Source organism: Glycine soja, chromosome 3 (assembly GCF_004193775.1).
Source record: "Glycine soja cultivar W05 chromosome 3, ASM419377v2, whole genome shotgun sequence".
Classification (NCBI taxonomy): domain Eukaryota; kingdom Viridiplantae; phylum Streptophyta; class Magnoliopsida; order Fabales; family Fabaceae; genus Glycine; species Glycine soja.
This window is the reverse complement of record NC_041004.1, coordinates 2,937,098-2,959,612: the sequence shown is the minus strand read 5'-3', so window position 1 is coordinate 2,959,612 and position 22,515 is coordinate 2,937,098. Positions and strand designations below refer to the sequence as shown.

Below are 22,515 nucleotides of genomic sequence, written 5' to 3'. Positions count from 1 at the left end.
ACCGCACCGCAACCTCTTGCTTGCAATCTCACACTCGCACTCTTGCTTTCACACTTCCAACCCCCCTTGTGCTTACTCGCACTCACAACCTCGCTTTCTCTTTGAAGTTTGTCTCTCTCATGTGCTTGTCTGTGTCATCGTGAGAGAAACCATCGAGGCACATGACCTGGTTTGTTATGGCAACGCTAATGAGGATTTTAAGATCATTGGCATGCTGGTATAGAGTTTTCATGTTAGGGTAAAGTTCAAGGTCGTTATGTGTTTCTCTTGGCTTGTTGAGGGTTTCGTCTATGGTTTCGAGACAATCATGGAGCACGATTGTCTCATGTTTCATTAGGTCGTGTTTGGTTAAGAGTTTCTTCACGATGAAGTAGTTGTGCTTCACTGCGCGGAAGGTAACGCTTAGGGAGAGTTGGATGATGTCACAATGGTTGGTGACTTTGTGAGTGATGTTGGGCTCATAGGCTATGGCAGAGAAGCAAAGTTCAAGGTAGAATGTGGAGCCTAATTTAAAATAAAGAAATTTAATTTTTTTTATTCAAACATAAAATTTTAAAAATGAAAGAATTTTAATTGAAGCATTTAAAATTTCTTTTAAATTGTCTCATCCAAACACACTAAAAAGGATATTTGAAATATGATCCATCAAAACTTGTAAATCCTCCTGGTGAATGCATGATTAAACTTTTGTTTCCAATTAATACATGTATATATGGTTAAACTAGCTACTGAACTAGTGAATGCATAAATAAATTCACGATTTTTAATCCAACAATGAATTTTTTTTGTAGGAATCAAATACAATCCCATAAGATTTACAACACTCACACATCAATAGTGGATATTTGAGATTGAGTCAAGTGATAAATAAATGTGCATTTTAATATTAAATAGTAGGTTTAAATATTTTGGAAGAGTTATTAACATTTTAAGATTCTTGCATTTTCTTGGAGGGTGATAGCAGTGTCATGCTACTAACAAATACGTTAGCTTCTTCTTTGCTAGCAACATAAGGTAGAACCAAGCTAATTCGTATTTTAAGAAGAAATTGAGGAGAGTGCATTCTGTTGGTGGTAGGGTATGCGAATGACGACCTGCGAGAACGAAGAATTTAGTTCTACCAATATTAATGGAATTCTAAATTTCCCATTTTAACAAAGGACTAAAAATTGCAGAATTTTGAAAATGCAGAAATTAAGTATCCAAACATGTTTTTATTGTGAAGCAATCGAAATACCATGCTTTATCCAAACACAAGCTAAATTCATTTAATTCGGATGAAAAATTCCGTGCTTCCAAAGGGTTCATCATGGTATCTGTACATGTAATACTAACTACAGAGGCATTTTCGGGCATTGCAAAAAAAGAAATTGCACTTTTCTTTGGACCTTGTTCTTACACGTCAGCAGCCACAATTTAAAATCATGATCAGTATTTTTTAAAAAAAACAACTATATTTAACATATTTCATTACATAGTTACTTTTGTAACACGTCATTAGATAGCATATTTCAATATTGTATTCATAATTTTCTTTTGAATACAACCACCCAGACAGGTAGGTAATCTTGAAAATGTCGACAGCACATTTGGTTCATGGTAAAACCGAGAACGGGAGCAGAAATAAACTGAGGGTATCATTAACTAAGGAAATTGTATAAATGAATTTTACAAAACTTGTCTATTGACAGCATAGCATTTGGGAATTATGCAAAAGGAACAAATAATTTAACAGGCAAAACAAGATATATGAATAACTGAATGGAATCGTACTTCAAGTGAGTTTACGCCAAAGCCCTCCCTTGGTTGCTGTTAAGCACTTCACACGTCGAAAAACAAAACCTGCCTTTGGAGGTCTTCCATCAACAAGTGAATTCTCATATATCTCTTTGCACTCTTGAATGACCTTATAAACAAAAACAACATTTGTCAATTACAAAATCAATAATTAATTTCTCCAGGCACCATAAAATATTTTTCTTAATGAAACAACTTTGATTAATATGTAAAAGCCCTCTTAGATGTTGTGACTACATTATAAAACATCTTCCAAAAATAGATCCACTAGTAAAGTACAAACCATGTTAAATTGTTAATTTATAGGTTGGGGAATATCTTCTATGAAGAAATTTTCATGCACTAAAAACAACATTAATAACAAACTCCTGCAGTTAACTTGATCACAACAGAATTAACAAAACCAAATAAATGCTCTACTTATATTCTTATCTTCGAAGATATTTCTTGAATTAAGAGAGTTAAGCAAAATAAACATTAAATTTAATTTACCTCCTTGGCATCCTTCCGAGGAATGCCTTCTCGTAGACCAACAAGTTTCTCAACAACTTCAGGCTACAACAGCAAAAAAAAAAAAAAAAAATCCACCAGGATAACTAAGGTAGAAATCTTCACGTGCATTAAAATTTGAATCATAAAAATATTTTAAAAGATAATTTTCTAAGCTTAAAAAAATAAACTGTGATAACTTGAAACCCACTGCAAAAAATATTTCAACTGCTTAAAGAACTCATACATGCATTTGTGAATGCAAAAATTGAGATTAGATTGGGCATAATTTTACCGGGCAGTCAGGTTGATGTTCGAGTATATTTGTATAGATGAGTGTAAAGGTATCCAGGCTCTCTGCTGAAGCAAGCTCCCTCAAGTCGCTAAGTACACTCACTCTGTTTTCAACTTTCTAATCCAAATGAAGGAAATTCGAGTAAGAAACTTGGGCAGAGTGTGCCAACATTAACAGATTCGGAACTGGCACAATATCGATGATAGAGAGCAACAGTAACAAAATGTCTAAAAGGTAACTTACAGAAACACTGATATGTTCCCTAAAAAAGTCCATGATAACCTCCTCATCTAGCCTCATCCGTTCAATAGTTTCTTCCTTAATGTAATTTTTCTGCAATTAAAATATCAGTGGAACAATTAAGTCAAATAAATACAAAGCTGTTAGAAGAAAATATGCACAATTTTAGTACATAAATAAAAGCCAACAACTGTTTTATTGACATCAGAACCTGTGTTAAAAGATGATCAACATAAACAACCACTGTTTCTTCCAGGCAGGCTTCAACAAATCTCCTAAAAGATCGTTCTTCAATGTACCTTGAATATATGGATGGTCGAAACTTAGTTTTCCTCAACAAACTAAATATTTAACAATCAAACTTCAAATAAATGCAATAGAAGCAATTCACACCAGCAACTTCATAAACAAACTTCAGATGTTATACACAGACAGCAAATTTTATAGCTAAACTGCTATGATTAATAAAAAAGAAAACTGTAAAAAAGAGAGAAATAAAATCAAGTATCACCAACCATAAATAATCTAGAAAATGAAACAAAGATCCACCAGATTGGAGAATTTAGTTTAAGGCTTGTCTTTGGTTGGTTAAAATTCAGAAGCCTTTGTTTTGGTACAAGGCTTGTCTACAAACATACAAATTCACATCTATCATGCACTTTGAAATAGAATATATTTAAATGTTAGTTGTGATTATAATTTTATTGCTATTTTTTCTTATGTGTTACACACACACACACACACACATTAGGGATGTCTACAACAAGAAGGCCTTTTTTAATTCTAAGTGAGAATAACAAAGCTGGAACATAACCATATTTGGATAATCAAGATTAAAATTTACTTAAAGACTACATTATCACTTGAAATAGTTACATGACTTTGTTTTAATCTCAATCATTCATGTAAATCAAATGGTGTACACTTGATACTTGCTTATATTACTCTCTTTCTCATATAAAATATACACCCTCACTTGTGTGAGTGTGTGTGGTAGTGGTGGGGATTTTCCATCTCATGTTATGATCTAGTGTTTTTACACTTCTATCTCCGTTGTCCAATTCAAGGCAGGATCAATGAGTTAGACAACCCTGTTAAACCTTAAAATACACCCTCAGTAGCAAACAAACAAAAAAAAAAAAACAGAGAAAGCTGGCAGAAGAAATATGGGATAGCACATATGGAAAAATAAACAATGTCAAATTACTGAGACAAGAAAATATACTCACATTTTTACATCACCAAAATAGTCACCAAATGTTGCAACCAAGTACTCAGTAACCTGCCCCTCACTCCATTCTGATAAATACAAAGAAAATGAAAACTCAACTTTCGAATTAAATAAGGCACAAAAGCATTCATTTGAATAGATATAAAGGAAACGTAGTAAATTTATTGTTAATACAATGAAGTTTAGCTATTGTACAGGATAATGCTGGATACAGTAGTACACATTAACCCAAAAAAGCAATTACTTAGCAGAAAGTATCAAGTACAAGAACTGTAAACTGGTATTATGAATCCCACAAGCTTTAAACACCTAACAGTAGAGTGCAGACTATTATATCTTGAAGTTAAAGACAATATGCATTTCCTATGTAAGTAGATGAATTTATTGCAGAAAAGTTTAGAGTTCAAAAATCAGGAATACTGCCAAGAGACAAACTCATCCCTCTACAAATCTGACCAAAATAGTTATAAGCATAAAGCCAAACAGAACCAGCTAGGTTGATGGTAAAAATTATTTTACCTTTCTGATATAGCTTCACCAGTAACTCCTGGACACCAGGATCTTCAAATATCACACTGACAGTTTGATGCACAGCTTCCTATCACCAAGAAGAAAATTCAATGTATCAGAAGTCAAATCTCTTCCAAAGCAAGAGATATTCATCAAAATGGTGATTTCATTGAACATACCAAAGTAATAGATGTTATTTTAAATTCTTTAGGAGAAGAAATTAAATTAAAAAACAATAAATTATTTATCTGCAGTTTAGTCCTTTTTTAGGCTCATTGCAATGTATGCTACAATTTGGTACATTTGGTTGGAGACACTCTCCTATGAGGTTTCTTTGCCACATAACTTGATTTGGGATTAGATCAGGCTTCACAACATTTTACACAATACTTGGCATACAGTGATTTACAACTTTATTCACAAAGCGTGTAATTACAAGATACTACAAATATTTAAACAAAATCCAGGAGGAAAAGATTATGGCATATATACAGAAGAAGCCATATCTGTCATACAACTCTTTATCATTTCTAAACAGCTAGACAAGTCCATCCATAATCAATTTGTATTTAACAGGTTCCCATCTGTAATTATGTGATCTCATGATTTGTATCACATGCAAACACTTGATCTTAGAATGTGGGTTTGTACCTAATTCAACCCCAAAAGTTAGCTCATAGGATGAGGGTTGCTCTCCACTGATATATTGTATCTTGGCACTATCTCTAACCAATGTGGGACTTGGGTTTTTCCCAACACCCCCCCTCACTCCCAACACTTTTGGGCTTGGTGCATGGATAGCATGGTAGATGGCCCTTTGGATGAATCTAGGATAGACTTTGATACCATCTTAAAATGTGGATGTGGATTTGGGCCTAACTCAAGTCCGAAAGCTAGCTCATAAGATGAGAATTGTCCTCCACTTACATATTCTATCTTGACACTATCTCTAGCCAATATAGGACTTGGGTTTTTCCCAATACTTGAGATCATTAAAGCAAAAACTGTGAGGAAACTGATACATACAAATATGTTATAAAGATAATTTCAGAAAATTCCATCAAGAAGAAATGCTTGTAGAAGTTGGAGAAGATGAATGTCGGTTAAAAGCATCATATATTGTGCTGAACAATTGCAGTAGAAAAACAACACACACACACACACACCAGAAAGTATTGAATAAAACATTCTACACTCTTTCATACCTTAGCTACCTCAAGAAATCCCTTACAGGTATCTTCAAAATTAACCTGTAGTGAAACAAAAACACAAATACATAAAGTCAAGAAAATGATTGGCTAATTGATCATAATTTCCAATACCAGGCCCCAAAGTCAGCACATAGATCAATGCTGGAAGGAGTAACTGCAGCATAATGGTGCACTTAAATAATTAAGCAAATGAATTGGCTTTTGATCATCGATCAGTGATTATATATTGCAATAGCAGTTTGGCTTGTTTTGAATGTGGATGAATATGCATCGGCAATTGATAGTCAAAATATTGCAATGGCCTGACTTTTCTTGTTGGAGTTAGTAGTTTTTGACATACTGAAAGACCTCAAGTTGAAGGATGCCTTTCACTCAGGGTGGTCAGAATACTCTAACACTCAGACCTGTTTGTCTTCTGAAAAACTTGCTTTGGTCTGGTGTGTGCATGCAGGGAAGAGAGAATTTTGTTAGCTAGGAGGCTTGAGTCTACAAAAATTCAGGATCCATAAGCATAGTTTTGGCAGCTAAATGACAGATTCGCTTTTCATTTGAGGCAACTTTATGGAACTAGGTAATTGAGATTACATATTTTTTACAATGGTGTAGGAATTCAACCCAAAGTTTACTGTACTCATGTAAGTCCCTAAAACTTTATTTCTAAGTGATCCGCTTCATTTATGCCATTACCCATAGTGTCTTTCAATTTGGTTAAGTTTAGATTGTTAGGAGGAGATTAGCATGGGGAACACTCCTTTCTCAAAGTCCTTTCCTTATCTCTATCATCTTTCTTCTCTAAATAGTTGACCCATAATTATTTTTTACAACATTCAGGACCCTAACATTTCTTGGAACTTTGAGTTTTGGAAAACTAGTGAATTATAATCTTCCATGATCTTACTAGATTCTACTTATCTCCAAATCCTAAGAAAAACTACTGCATTCAAGACACAAATATTAAGGAGAAGCATTAGTAATTCCATGGTTTTGGAACATGTTCTCTAATGTCTTTGGATTCTTCAGATACATGACTGCACAATTATTATATGTTGATGAAGCCATTACTTATATTTTGAATTAGGCAGCTATTAGTAGTGTTGGCAAATGTCTGCTATCGAGTTGCCATGGCTGAATGGTGGGGCGGCTATAGAGCTTAGGCTCATCATCCTTTCTTTCATCAATAAAAATCTCTCATTTATACTATTTTGATATATCAATTATTCAAATGGTTTCAAAAGGACCCAAAACTATTTGGGATAATAATGGTTTGGATGGCTGCAAGAGAGGGAGGCTGCCAACATTTGGGAGTCACTACCACATCATCTAAGTGCATCCAAGGGAGCATGGACACAAAACAGAGAATCCTAAACTTGAGAGCCAACTCTTGAGAAGTAAGTCATATTTTTGTTCAATAATTTTGTTAAAAATGTGTTTTTTTCTTTGAGGGACAGACTGATAAGAAAATGAAGCACAGGTTTTCTCATCATTCACAACAAGCATCATATACCCAATGTTTCCAAACAAAAAAATAAATAAAGAACTTCCGTTCCAAAAGACTATGTCAACATTGCAACAGTTATCAAGTTAATGAAATTAGGAAAAACAACAAACCTGCTCAGCGTAGTTCTGTGGAAGGGCTTCTATGGTGCTATTACTTAGCTCCATTGCAAGGTCATAGCAGCGCAAATTGTTGTTAATCTAAATACAATGTTACATGAATCTCATGTCAACAGAAAACAATCTTATGTTGAAACAATAACGCAACACTTACAGAAAAATTACACTAACCATAGCACATAAAGGTTCCAGACCAATTTCAGAAGCTGGTTCTTCTAGTCTCTTCTTTTCAGCTGCTTGAAAATCAATCATCACCTGTAAAAATACATAGTATAACCTAGGATACAAAGCTACCGATATAAGGAGTAAGCACTACACATTGCGCTATGAGGAGCACTTCATGGATTTCTAGTGATATCCTCCCAATAATGATGAAACTTGAATACATTGTTGCACTAAAAAAATTACTTTCCAACTTCAAAGTTCTGTCCAGTTTGCCTTTATTTTCCTAGAGTTAATTTTTGAAAAGATAAATTTATAATAAGCATCAGTTTCGCTACATCTATGCCTTATCTGATATTACCTGAATGGTTGCCAAGGCAATTCTGTATAACATGAGATCAGTGCTATTATCCCGAACAATTTGTACTTGCTCACCAAGTATCCTGAAGAGATCAACAGCAGCTGGGGTATATAGCTTCCCATCTTCAGTTTTCTTAGGGGGCTGTGTTCTATCAGCCTCCAAAATATTCAGGTACCATTTCTATAAACATTAAGAATAAAGCTTAGTCTTATGTATGACAAAGAAGTCACCCAAGAAACACCACAAGATATTTAGGATTACCCTAGTCGTAGCTTGCATTCTCTCAACATAAGAATTCATAAGAGGATCCATTGCACCACTCTCAGAACACACTTGGGCTAGAGACTCATCGACTCCAAGCCCAATCAGATTATCTTGGTATTCAACCACCCATCCAGTTACCTGCTTCATAAAAAAACATAAGCATAGATGTATAATTTTCCCATAAAACATTCAGCGGGAGAAAAAGAAAATATAGAGAACAAGAAAAACAATGATGACTAAATTTAGAAATGAAGACTTCTAGCTGAAGTAGATGAAAAAGTGGAAAGATAACAGAATAAAAGGGAGTGGGTGAGGAGTGCAGGGGTACAACAAATTGTATGAAAGTAGAGACTAGAGAGTGCGGCCAGGGCTCCTAATCCAGGAATTGAGACTTTAACTGTAATTCTCACCAAAAAACTGACTCTAGGATCGAAACTCAGATCCCGGAACAAGAGAGAATTGCAATAAAATTCCATTCTTAGCATGTAAGTTACTTTTCTGATCCATTCTATGTTAGTATCACATCACAACGTAGTCTGTAATACAGATGAATAGGAAAGCAAGTTACTTAATTTCCCATATGCTAGAGAGTAGGAAAATTTAAGGCTGGCTCACCTTTGTCTAGGAAGAAAATGACATTCTAACTTCTAAGTATGTAGCATGTTATACATAAATAATAACTCCAGAAAAATACCTTTAATATCTCAATGTTTGTTAATTCATTCGCCCTGTCGCTAAGCAATCTTAGCATCTGAATAAACCTCTCAGTGTACAGATTTACCATTAGCTGGAATATCTCGTATCTGCCAGAATTAGAACAAATAAAACATGTACATAAAGAAGCCCTCCACCAATAAACACTTGTTTAGATTAAGTGAAATGTGTAGTTTGACTCGGATAGGCTCAAGCATGGGTTTAGGATGTGTTTCATAGAGAAGCCAGTCCAAAAGCTGTGAAGATTAAAAAGGTAGTATATTCAATATAGAGAAAACCTTGGAGGAAAGCAGGGAGCTACATAGTCATAGACATCTCCAAGCTCTTCCCCAATCTATATGCCACAAAAGAAACAAGGTTCCATCAGTAATAGGGAATAAAAGTGGATCTCATGTACAGGAAGCTGCAAATGATACGATATTTTGAATAAATTACAGTAACAATTATACTGTAAATAAGTAATCATGAGAAGAACTATGGAATATGACTTCGTTGCATTAACCAGTTGGTATAATTGACTTCAGCACTTCAAAAAGTTGACAGAGTGAGAGGGAGAAGAGGGTGAGAGGTGAGAAATAATTTATGTATTACAAACGAGATTAAAATGAGCATATATTTATCCACTCAATAATATATCAACTTATACAAATATGAATATAATAAGTGAAACAGGATTCTGGAATTGCCTTGTATGACTATCAGCTTTTAAAAGGGTTATGGAGGAGATAAAGTTAACAGCATTTAAAATTTAAAATGGGATATGGAAGCCCTTCCCCCTTCATTTCAGATTAAGGGTGTGTTTGATACACACAAGGTACAACACAAAGAGAACAGCACAGAACAACTACATAAGTTACAGCACAACTATTTATGTTTACACTGTTAGAGAACAAGATCCTGGTCCCACTCATGGTAACAAGTTCCAGCTACTGTTAGCTAAACAGTGATCAAGTCATTTACCATACCAGACTCTACATTAGCATTAAAAAAAATCTGTAGTTTCTCTCGCATACAAATACTAGCATGCACGATGATTCTTCTATTATCATATGAAAGAAGTAATCAACTGAGGTAGGGTAGCAGAAGGAGAACAAAAGTAAAACAGATATTTAGTCCTGGTGGGGAAAACAGAAAATAAAAGATCAGAAGCTAAAATTTCAGCCTAACATACCGCTCGTGCTTCCTCTAAAGCTGCTTTCAGGTCCTCAAACACAAGCTGATTCATAAATTAAATTAACAGTGAGTTGCAAAAAATAGCATATTCTCATGAGGGCAGTACGTGGGAGTCTGCATATTTTGTAAATTTGTAGCAGGAGAGGGAATATGTAGAACAGTAAAATCAATTAACCTCATTTAGAAGCTTGTTAAACCGTCCTTCTACAGTCTTCCTTATTTGCTCATAGCATTTATCTTTATAGCCTTTCCCCTGAACCTTCAATTTTTGCTGCGTTAAATTTTTTGAAGAAGCCATTGCACTTGTTGATTTTCTGAAATTTACCAGCGTCAACAGAATTTTGAGTAATGAGAGAGAGTTGGGAGGATTCTCCTGACAGATCAGCTTGGTATGGGGTAAAAAAAATTATGGAATGGTTCATTAGTAAAAAAAGTATTGTAAACTAATGCATAAGTTTGTCACCCTATTTCTATGCCCATACCAGGCTGACCATAATAAGAGATGATAATGTTGGGAAATATCCACAATAAAAATCTAAGCATAAGTCTCATGAGTCATGACCAAACAAGCAGGTATAACAGAGAGAAATAAGACAATTTTTTATTGCACGGGAATGAATGTGAAAGTTCTAAACTGTCATGATAAATCTGGATAAGTTTTCTAACAATATTTTATGTGACATTGCAATTGAGTAACACATGGACTGTGCTATTGACTTAGCAAGTTAGTATCACTGCTGTCAACGGCAAATGGAGCCCCACGGCAGAGGCCAAACAGCCAACATCGTGCAATGGTGGATTGTGCAGCGGTCAAGATTGAATATAAAAAAAGGTATCAAGAAATAGTTTCCAAGATGAAATGATTTTTAATAGAAGTAATAGTCTCGAAGTTCTTTTATTGAAGGAAGGAAAGAGATACATAAATGGAGGAAAAAAAATTCTCCTAGAAAAGAAACATCAAGAAAAAATAAAAATAAAAACACACCATTTTGAGAAATGAGTGCATCCCTAAATTGTTTAGAGAATTTCCCAAATGCAGTATATAAAGTAAATGCAGTAAAACTATCAAGTAAATCATAGAACAAGATGCCAGCAAGGGTTGCTTCCATTGTTATAGATTTTCAATATCACAAAATATTACAACATACATGCCGGTGTTACGAGGATTTGCAACTGATGCCATTGCGCCATCCCCTTCAGCCTCAGCTGCTTCTTCTGCAATCTGTTGATCAAGGATTTCTTGCATTTCAACAACCCTGGAATATGAAAAACAAAGGGAAAATAAGATTACATTTTTTTAGAAAGATTAAACTCCTCTACCGGCTGATTAGAATTTTTAATCATCCAACCTATCATCTAGAATTTCCAATCATCCAACCTACCATCTAAAACAAGATGAAGGGAATGAACTGACTGGGAAAAAAAAAGTGCAATTGACTATCAACAACATACCGTACAGCACGAACTAAAGTCTGTGGGCTGCATAGAAGAAAAAAGAATAATTAAAAAAGGGAGTTGCAGATCATACCACAATTAAAGCATATACTTTATGTTTAACAACACAACAAATCCAACTGTACTAAAGAAATGGAATATAATTTGTAACCATAAGGTTTTTGTTCCTTTATTTTCAAATTTCTTACCTGGCACAAACAAACAACTTCCCCAACATCCATCCCTGCTCAAGAGTATATCACACAACTAAGGAGGGCATTACACCAGCATTCCATGCACATTGAAAAAAGTGATTCTTTAATATAATAAAGATCATAGTAGCTAATAGCGGTGGAGCAAAGTAAAGCAGTGGTGTGCCACTATGCAAACATTGTTGCATCTCTGTTTGGTGAAGCAGTTGGAGTGGCCGCAATCCCAACATGACAGAGCCCCGGATCACTTGGATCCCACAAGTAAAGAGAAAGTTAGATCTACATTGGATCTCACATAAATCTATCGGTTAGGTGAAGGGGTCGGAGTGGCCGCAATCCCGGCACTGCAGACCCCGGATTCCACGAGTGAAGAGAAAGTTGGATCTACATTCGATCTCACCTAAATTGCCACATCTATCCTCCAGAGGATAATTTGGTTTCAAACTCCGGTTCAAAGAAGAAAAGTACGTCATGCTAATGTTCCTTGGAGGATCCACATCTCAGGGTTGTTAAGATTACATATTCTGTTATTATGATTAGATAGTAATTAGTGATTTAGTCATTATTATTCATTATTAGATTGATCCTATGTAATCAATATTGATCCTATTTACTCATTATAAATAAAGGTTGTGTGGTCATACACAACACACAACATTACAATACAACACTGTTATAAGGGTCAGACGCAATCCCACTCCTTGAGAGCGGTTTCTTTTCCCTGAGGAATGTGACACTAGAGATCCTATTTTCTCTTTCCCCCTCTAGTCTCAGCTTCTCTTTGGCACTATCCCACACAGTGGCTGGAGCAATGAATTATGGTTTTGGGACTTATAAGCAAAGCCATTGCAGCTGATTTTACTAATTTGTCCCCCCCTGAAGTTATTTTGTTATTATAAATATCATCCCTCGCTGTCACAAACACATGCTGGCATTGGTTTGATTTTCTAATTAAAGAAATTAATACGTATATTCTTGAAAGCATTTATTAGAGAAACAGAAATTAAAATAATATTTCTTATATTAACAAAATATATTTCTAAAATTTTTCGCATCACTATAATATTTTTTACAAAAAAATTACTATTAAATAGTGTTTAATTCGTCAACATTTTTTTTTTTTTGAACGGCCAAAAATATCATATATTATATTAGAATAGTACCAGGGGTACTACAAAGATACAAAAGAAAGCCATAGGCTTAGGCTAAAGAATAAAGCCTACAAAAACCTCCCCAACATTATGTTTAATTCGTCAACATAATGATGAATATGAGGATATTTGAAGTTTTTAAAGAACTAATTTAATATAAATTAAATTTTGAGAAACTATTCTGCTGATAAAACTTTCAAAAGGATAATATAATTAGATTTTAAACAAAACTAGCTTTTTTCTTACAAAATAAAACTACTTTAGTATCAAGATTTTTGAAAGATTAATGTAATGACTTGAAACTTAAAAAATTAACTTGAAAGTTTGCTACAAAAATGATGTAATATATATTTTTAAAAATACTTAAAAGCTTCTAATAAGTATTACTCCCTCTGGTCCTTATTATAAGGCATAGTTTAGAAGAAATTGATGTTTTTTATAAGGCATTTTAGAATTCCTATGAAGCATTTAATCTTTTTTCCATTAGTTGTCCTTATTAAATATTCAAAGTATTTGTGGTAACATTTTTGCAAAAAATTCAACATAATCAACAGAATTAATTACTTATATTGATTTGTGTGATTGATGTCCAAAGTGTATTATAATAAGGACCAGAGGGAGTAAATATTTTTCAACAAGAATCTTGAAAATGCTTATTTTTTAACAGGCTTAAGCACTTTATTTCTTTAACTTTTATTGCTATCAACTTTATGTTTTGTTTCCGTATTGAGTTTTTATTATTAATGATCACTAGTTCATAATTAAGTAAATTTTCTCTTTTTGAGATTTTATATATATAGTATAAATTATTTAAAATATAAAAAAAAAAATATTCAGAACAGTGGCCATCCTGCTATCTGCTATCCCATTTTTGGTGTTGATTGCTCCACACTGCTATCCAGTATTGACTACTATGATAAAGATTACATTTTAATTTTATATTATTAAAGCAAAATCTGACACTTTTATGATTGCAGACAAGGTGACTGATATCCCCAAGCCTAAAAATTCCAATAAATAAGTAAACAAAAATGACTCACATGTGCAAACTAAACTCAATAGAAGATGTAACAGTTTCAAATATCAAGTACAACTCAATAGAAATTAAGGGGAGCAGCTTCATCGGAACAACATGCAATGTTATTTGAGATGTTTATGTTCAAAACATGGCACAAACCTTTCTTTGGAGAGCTTATAAAAATTGGAAATGTGGCCCCATAGTGTTTTCTCAAAGGTCTCCCAAGTTCGATCTACATCTTCAAAATATTCTCTGAGACATACACAAGATGTGGAAAAGTAGATACTTAGCCTAAAACTATAAGATAATTTATGAAACAAAATCATTAATCACATATCTCAACATAAATAACTTTGTGGTCATCTTTCAAATAGTTACTTTCAAGTTTCAAAAGCATACAAGGCATCTTCAATAAACACAATGCTAACCCTTGTGATTTTAATGGGAGCTCATGTATCACAAAACTAGTTAAATCACCAAATTTGATGATTAATGGTCATTAACAGGCTTGACCAATAAAATAAATAATGACATTAGTGACAAGTGGATTGGTATTTCAAATCAATGATACAGTGACCCCCATAAGCCCAGCATAAAACAAATCAACAAAAGAAACATGCAGAACAAGTAGTCTAGTAGATACCTTTACACATGTGGGGAGGGAAGACTGATGCAACAAAAAGAACAGAAATTTGATCTATTGTGATATACTAAATTTTCAATTGCAAAAAGAAATTTTAAAGACTGCACTGCATTTTCAGTTCAATCAAATGGCAATGCTCCTGATAGCCATAAGCTTTTCTTCATAGCTATGGTTGCTTTTGATCAAGGGTTATCAACATTTGTTCTTGGTGCCAAACCAATAACAGAGTAATTATTAGCAAATTCCACAGTGTTAGTTCATTTTATCACATAATATTTCATAGTGTGAACTGTGAAGGAATTTTGCTTGGATTTACAATCTATTAATTAAGTAGTTTTGATAGTGTTATACCCCTATCTGGACTTGACAAAGCAAAGCACATACGAATATAATGCACAAGGTACAAAAAATGTGCCAAGTTCCCAGAGGATAAAAGCATTAAGAGATAAACTTCTTAAATTACCTTTTTTAATAGAATATACAAAAAACTTCCAGCCAGTAGAATACTCTTCTAAAGTTTCTTAATGCAACATAGTGCATAACATCCCACTTAAGATTTCTCAAATCCCTCCAACACCATTAATTGACCATTGAAACAACAGTCTGCATCAGAAAGAACTTCTGATGGAGGAGTTTCAGACCATGCATATAACAGAGCACAAGTAAAACGCCTATAATTTATTCTTTTATTAAAAAAAGTTGAATAGATCCCATTATAGGATGATTAATTCACTTGATTCAGTTTTTCTCTAATACAAGAAATATTTCAACTTTGTCAAAAGAAAACTCAACAGTGCAATACTACTAATTCAAAGATTCATAACAGCCACTAACAAAGCCTTTGATGAAGGTTGCCACAAATTGGATGATAGATCTAAAAGTATCGATTTAAAGATTGAAATGACCAATAGGATAATTTTCTTAAGATTTGTGTATGGGCCTAACTCAATCCTACAAAACCAGTTTGTAAGGTGAGAGTTGCTCCCCATTCATATACTTTATTTTGAGACTATCTCTAGCCGATGTGAGACTTGGGTTTTATCTAATACACCCGTCACACCTAGCACTTTTGGGCTTGATGCATAGGTAATATGGTAGATGACCCATTAATAGATCTAGGATATACTCTGATACCATCATACAATTGTGGATGGTGCGTGTATATACCACTGACTAAGAAAATTAGTGAGTCATTACATAACTAAAAGATGGGGGCTTATGCAGATTGAAATTCTCATTCCCAAATCTGTGGCAGCCCCCTTCAGGATTCTTGCTCACCCAGCCAATGAATGTGACAGTGCACTAAAGAAGACACAAACCTTAGCCTTCCAACCTCTTCCTTGTGAGATCCAGCAGCTGCTAAAGCAAACCTTCGTTTTCCATCCAAAGCAGTTAACCTCTGCAAAATTTGTAAAAGTTATAGAGATAAAATGGAAAATAAAGTTAGAAACGTAGTTGAGATTTGGACAAACATAAGACATTTTATAATAAATAAATAAATAAAAACAATATTTTACACTACACGTAAGACCAGCTTTACCTCGTAAGTGTTGACAATTTCTTTGTCATCGCTCAAAGAATCCCGAGCCTCTGCTGCCTCATCAGAGATAGACATCATACCTTCTACATCCTATCCGAAGACCAAGAAATCAGACAAAACCATAAAGACAGGATTTGCACATACCAATACAAGTGAACAACTAGGTTCCAATCATGTTTATTCAATATGAGGCAAAATGACTGACAATCTGCAGCTTGTATCAATCCCATTCTAACAATGAAAAATTAACTAAATTATAAATGTATGACACAATGAAGGCAGCATTTAAGGAAATACCCTCAATACATAACTGCATCTTCTACTTTAACCATGATTATGCAGGGTATAAAGTGAAAGACCCATTTTGTAATAGTTGTAGATAACAAGCTCAATACTACTGCAAAAAAGTAGGAGGGAGAAAGTTCTAAATAACAACTCTTAACTATGAAGCAGTAGAATGAGTATTAGACAATTAGCCTTTTAATCAAGGATGGAAAAGCACCTTCAAGGTTGTGTTTAGGTTATTTCTTGCATTGCTAAGTATCTTTATCTGATCATGGTTGTCAATTAATGTTTGGCATTCCTGACATAAACTGATGCATCAAGAAATCAGAAAATCAAAGTAAGTCCAAAGGGAAAAAATATCAATGGTAAGTTTACACAAGAGAAAACAACCACCCTCTAATAGGTGATAACAGTTTCAGTCCATCTCATTTCTAACATACTTCTCAATGGAGACAAAGTTTTCACGAAGCTGATTTATTGTCCTCTCAGAGAAGGAGAGTGATTTTAGTCCTGCCTGTGACTGCTCAACCTGCAGAAGTATTTTTGACAAAGCACACGAAGATATGAGATTTGGTGCCTCAGTTAATTCAATATCAAGAGCAAGTTCAAGGAAATCTAGACAAAATAACGACAGAGCATCAGTTGAGGTCTCACTTAAATCCCTGTTGCCAATATCCTGAAATATTACTACTATAACCTATCCTTCAGTTTCAGTGTAAATTTTTTAAGTTTAGTGGGGTTTGGTAAGGGGGAAGAGGCAACAATAGATTTATAAAAACCATTCATATGCAACCACCATCTAAACAGTTGATATTTAGTTAATTAAAAAAGAAAAAATTACCTGTTCGGCAACCATCGTACTAAGCTGTGCATCATTGGCCTGAAAAATAAAGCAAAATATAAGCACTCAGAATTGGTAGCTCCTTAAATTCTGAATAAAATAGCTGCACCATTAATGAATGATGGAGACACCATACATGATCCAATAATTGTAAATGTTGTTATAAACAAGATTATTACATATAGGAAATACGCTATACATAGGTCACGGTTATAAAAGTCAAACTGATAATTAACTCAGGAGAGGTACTGAGTTTGAGGCAATGCACCACTAGTTCAATCAATGAGTATCAAACAACATAAAAGTACACAAGTATTTAAATATTTAATGAAGACCAAAAACACACAACATCATCATCATAATTGGAAATATAAATCAATTTTAAACTAAGTAGAATTTATATCTCAATTATTTAAGAAAAATCTTGAAAAAGTCAGCCCAATGCTCATGGCTCCTACTTAGTGGGGTATGGGTAGCAGTGGTGGACCCAAGTATAATTGAGGGGGTGCAGATGCACCCCTGGCTTTGAGAAAATATAAATATATACCTACTGTTTTTTATCTTTTTGCTCCCTCTATTTTTAAAATTTGAACCCACTTCTCCCAATTTTTCAGTTGTTGTCAAATTTTGTTTTTTATTTACTAGGTTTTTTTCTTACGTTTTGTTCATTTTTCAGCTCACTAGGTACTTTTTCTTTTTTTGCAAAGCTCGCTAGGTACTTTTACTCTTTATTTAGTTGGACATATTTCCTTTTCATCTCACTGCACTTGATTTTAATATTTGTCTTTATTTTCATATGTATGATAATTATTATTATTATTATTATTATTATTATTATTATTATTTTATTTTTTAAATAAATTGCTCCCACTGACTCAAGCTCCTGGATCTACCATTGACAGAGAATGTAGATGCACATAGCCTTACCACACAAGCAGAGAGACCTTTTTCCAGGATTTATTTAAAACTTTTGCTGATTAAGAATGTGATAAAAATGTCAATTTGAAATTTTGATAGCTCTTCTATATTTTTTTTTCATGTTTTTATATTATGTAAGACTATTGTATGACCAATGAATTTAAGGAAATGAGGTATTCTTTGCCATGTGATACCACCTACTCCACACATGCCATCATCCTCAGAAGCCAAGAAGGAAAGAAACCAAAAACATTTGAAAAATATTTCATCCTACTTTCTTCTTCTCTAGTGGTGGACCCAGAGGGTTTCTATGTGCAATTTACATAATGAAACCAGTAATTTCAAGCAACCTACATTTTTTTATAAAAAAAGAATATTTTTGAGGAAGAGAGGTGAAATACAAAGGGATGAGAATAAAATATCTTCTACAGCTAAAAATTACACCAAAAGAAAAAAGAACATAAACTAACATGAAGTACAGCAAGCCAATCTCCCTGTATATCTGCCAAAGACATCCCCTTAAAGAGACCTTTGTCATGACTCCACAAAGAAGATAGAAGAACCACTCTGTCCCAAATGAAATCTAATGTAGTAGAACTCAACCAGTAAAAATTCTAGAATTTGTTTCCAACCATATACACCAAACTATCACAAACTGAGAAAACCTCCAAAGCCTTTTAGCATCTCTATTGGTGCCAAAGCCTCTAAATAACACACAAGAAACACTGAAGATCCTTGGGACAGACCCATCCTTCACCCACCACACCAGAGTATACCATAGATGGAACCCAGCTGGTGCAAAAAAAAAGGGAAGCAATTTCAAAACTCAATATACACATAGCACAAAAATTAGAAGATACTGCAGTTAGGGGCCTTCAAATTTGGAGCATGTCATTGGTATTAATCCGGATAAGAACAGCAGTCCAAATAAAAAATTTAACTTTAAAAGGAATAATTGATTTCTGAATTGGCTTATCCAATAGAAAAGATTCTCTATTAGGGGATGAAGTGAGAAATTTGAAATCTGATTTACGCATTAAAGGATCGTGAAGAACCAATAGACCAACTCCTCCAATCTTGGTTATAAGTGATATTGACATTCTTCGAAAAACCAAAAGGTTTTATAGTTCAGAGATATCAATGACTTTCAGATTTCTAAAAACTGTTACATCCAAGACACATTAGTATCAGATGAAGAAAAAAACACTGAGATACAGGAGCATTGTGCAGAATAAAAAGATGAAAAAGTGATAGGTGGGGAAAAGTGTATGTTAGAAGAGCCAAGGGTATTAGTTGATGTTAGTTACTTAAAACAGATAGGATAGCTAACTGTTTTGCTAGTTATAACTAACTGTTAGTAGTTAGACATTATAAGAGGTCAATCAGAGAGAAGTGAGAGGGGAGATTAGAAAAACAGTGGAGGGTGATGAGACCTCGAACTCATCTGTGCTTGTACCCTTGTTGCTGGTAGCATTTTAATCCAAATATACACGATCTTTGCTCTGTTTGGGTCCAGTTCTATCAAAAAGTCTTGTAAAATGCACCAAAGAGGGGTATTACCCACCCATGGGTAGATTGCTGATTTTTAACCCAGTGAAAAGAGGTGAAGAAAGACTAGGAAGGACATTGGAGGAAATTATTAAAAAGGGATCTCACAGTGAATGATATCCCTGAGAATTTGGTTTGGTTTTTAACCGAACCCAATGATGTCATTGTTAAACTTAGAAAAGTGTAGGCCAAAAACTGTGTTCTCTAGCTGGAAAAATATCATAAAAACTATTTAATTACAAGCTGAAAAGCTTATTCTCAACCCAATAAATTAGTCAACAGTGATATACATTTATCCTAATTAAAAAGAGAACAACAGTTACACCTACAGCTGAGGTATCCTAAGAAAGGAGAGAATAACAGTTATAAAAGTATAAATGTACAGTTGCACAGCTGGTTTGAATGACCATAGAGTTTGCCATTTATTCTGTTTACAATCATGTGATCCATATAGTAGACTTCACCTAATTGGATAAGGCTATTGTTGTTGTATTACTATTTGGATATCTTGTAGGATAAAAAGGATGTCCCTAAATTACATGCACAGAATTAAGTAAGTCTCTCTCATGTAATATAACTTAGATCTACAGCAAAACACTACTTCTCAAAAAAGTTGCTTCCATTCCAATATGCTTTTCTTTCTTCGTGAGAAGTGAGAACCATTTACAACAGCCTTATCCCACTAGGTGAGATCGGCTACATAAATCGCACGACATCATTGTGTTCAGTTGAAGACTAAAGATTGCCTTAAATATATTTTTGGTCCCTCAAATTTGGGTCACATGTGTTTTTGGTCTCCCAACTTTCAATTTGTTTGATTAGTCCCTCAACTTCAAAAAAGTGTTTTTTTTAGTCCCTCTTCATATATAAAAATAAGCATCTCAGTCACCCCAAAATTAGCATCATTTGACAATCAAAGAGTACAGGCACGTCCAAATATCCATTCCATAAAGTGATTTAAATTTCAAACTACAGGTGATCGTAAAACCCATTAATCCCCTTCCAAGCAAATATCTCAACTGTCACGTCCTAAACAATGAAACCCACACCTATAGCAATCAAATCAAATCCCACTGAGCAAAAAAGAGTTCCAAGTAGCTTAAAACGGAGCTCGAAAATCACACTACACTCAATAACAAATTCGAACACACACAGCAACAGCAACCATAATTAAAAGACAATATAAACAAAAATCAAAAGATTAACTCAATAACACCTATAGCAATCAAATCAAAATCCACCGAGCCAAAAAACAAAAAAAGACGAGTTCCAAGTAGCTCAAACCAGAGCTAGAAAATCACACGACATTCAATAGCAAATTCAAAAACACACAGCAATAGGTCTTATTATAATTAAAAAAAGAAAAACGAAAATTAAAATGATTAACAGAATCAAATCGAATAGAACTGAAACCTGTTGGCGCGAAATGTAATCAGCCTTGATGGACGAGATCGATTGGAGAAGCTCCGGAAGCGGCAGCAGCTTCGCGACCTCGCGAACTGCGGCCTCCTTCGCCTCCACGCCGAGATCCTCAGCCATCATTGTGCCTGCACAAAAAAAAAAAAAAAAGAACAACAAAATGAGCTCAACTGATCGAAGAATGCAAAGGTTCTGAGCTGTGTGAGCGAATTCTGCGGTGATTTTCCGAATCGATAGAGAATTTGACCTGATTTTGGGGGGAAATTGAACACGGATCGCGTCGGAGAAAGCGAGATTGCGGTGTTTGACGAGGTGCGGGTTTGAGAAAGGAAAGTTCTAGAGAGAGAGAAAAAGCTCGGTTGAACGAAGTAACACGGGAATTGGAATTTGGCAGTGACGACGGAGCAGCGACTGAGAAAAAGGTTTATGGATCGGAACTGGAATGGAACCACGTTTTTTTTTATTGATTTTTATTTTTTTATAGTATTTTTTAAAAAATAAATAAAATAAATGAAAAATATTTTTTATATATAAAAAATTAGTTGAATTGGATTTACATTTCAACATTATCAGACTCCGGACTCAAAGCTCAAAGAACAACACTTAATTATAAAATTACTTATGGATTATCCATCAACAATATTTTAATTTCTATCTTGATTATCAACCTTTGTTGTGAAGGTTTTTTTTTTTATTTACTTAAGGGTATGAAAAAGTTCATGACGTGTAGCCACTGTGAGATAAGTCTAAGTTGAAATATAAGTTTGGTTCCTTGTTTGAAATTTTTATTTTGATTTAATCTTTTAAATTTTTTTAAAAAAATACTTTTGTTGTTTTAAAGTTTTTTCTTTATTGAGTTGATTTTTTTAGTTTATTAGGCTAATTGATCAACTTAAATAAGAAATGGCAAGCTATAAGAAATGTTACTAACACCATTAGTGTAAAAACTAACAAAAAAAATATCATTTTGAAACATTTGAAGAGACCAAAATAAAAGTTTTTAGACTTTAGAAACAAAAAAATTATATGAAATAGCAAAATTATATTTTAGCCTTTTTATAAACTATGTTTTAAAGTAGACGTTTAATGTTTCTTCAAAAAAAAAAAAAGTTCAAGTTTAATATGAGAAAAAAGTCTTATTGAGAGACTGAGAATAATTTCTATTGGAATAATATTATTTATCATAAAAAAATATTTATAACTTTAGTAAAGGGAAATTTATGATCTGGGAATACTGGCATATTTCTTGGCCATTGAATTTGTGACAACCAGAAAGGGAAATTTGCTACACTAAAGGAAGTATGTCATTGATATATTGAAAAAGTTAAATATTTATCTCTGCAACCCAGCTTTAACTCTAGTAAAGAACAATTTGAGGCTTGAAAAAATGATGGTGAGATTCATGCTACATTATATAAATATGTTGTTAGATCTCTAAGGGAATA

At 33.8% G+C, this 22,515-nt stretch overlaps 1 protein-coding gene across 2 annotated transcripts; it reads right to left on the bottom strand.

Annotated features, from left to right (window-relative positions):
• Window positions 1-722: 722 nt before the first annotated feature.
• On the bottom strand, window positions 723-21,533 carry LOC114405886 (exocyst complex component SEC6). 2 transcript variants are annotated; one of them, XM_028368402.1, is made up of 27 exons: window positions 21,318-21,533; window positions 21,065-21,198; window positions 17,186-17,224; window positions 16,785-16,873; window positions 16,562-16,652; window positions 16,060-16,149; window positions 15,839-15,918; window positions 14,036-14,128; window positions 11,514-11,540; window positions 11,210-11,317; window positions 10,237-10,375; window positions 10,060-10,104; window positions 9,167-9,222; window positions 8,869-8,977; window positions 8,172-8,312; window positions 7,911-8,090; window positions 7,559-7,642; window positions 7,382-7,468; window positions 5,768-5,812; window positions 4,572-4,650; window positions 4,051-4,120; window positions 3,033-3,120; window positions 2,825-2,914; window positions 2,582-2,698; window positions 2,290-2,352; window positions 1,774-1,906; window positions 723-1,094 (listed from the first exon to the last, which is right to left on the bottom strand). In XM_028368402.1, exons 2-26 carry the CDS (start codon window positions 21,191-21,193, stop codon window positions 1,775-1,777), a joined length of 2,271 nt encoding a protein of 756 aa, XP_028224203.1. In that variant the 5' UTR covers window positions 21,194-21,198; window positions 21,318-21,533; the 3' UTR covers window positions 723-1,094; window position 1,774. The 2 variants fall into 2 exon arrangements, with proteins under 2 accessions (XP_028224203.1, XP_028224202.1); XM_028368401.1 differs by lacking the exon at window positions 723-1,094 and having other exon boundaries at window positions 1,483-1,906.
• Between the last annotated feature and the right edge of the window lie 982 nt (window positions 21,534-22,515).

Coding starts and splice junctions, on each gene's coding strand:
- LOC114405886 (XM_028368402.1), bottom strand. CDS start 21,193: ATGATGGCTGAGGATCTCGGCGTGGAGGCGAAGGAGGCCGCAGTTCGC. Junction 10,376..11,209: donor AATCCTCGTAACACCGGCAT/GTATGTTGTAAT, acceptor GGTAAATTTCAG/AAAATCAACAAGTGCAATGG. Junction 7,469..7,558: donor TGGAACCTTTATGTGCTATG/GTTAGTGTAATT, acceptor CATTGTATTTAG/ATTAACAACAATTTGCGCTG.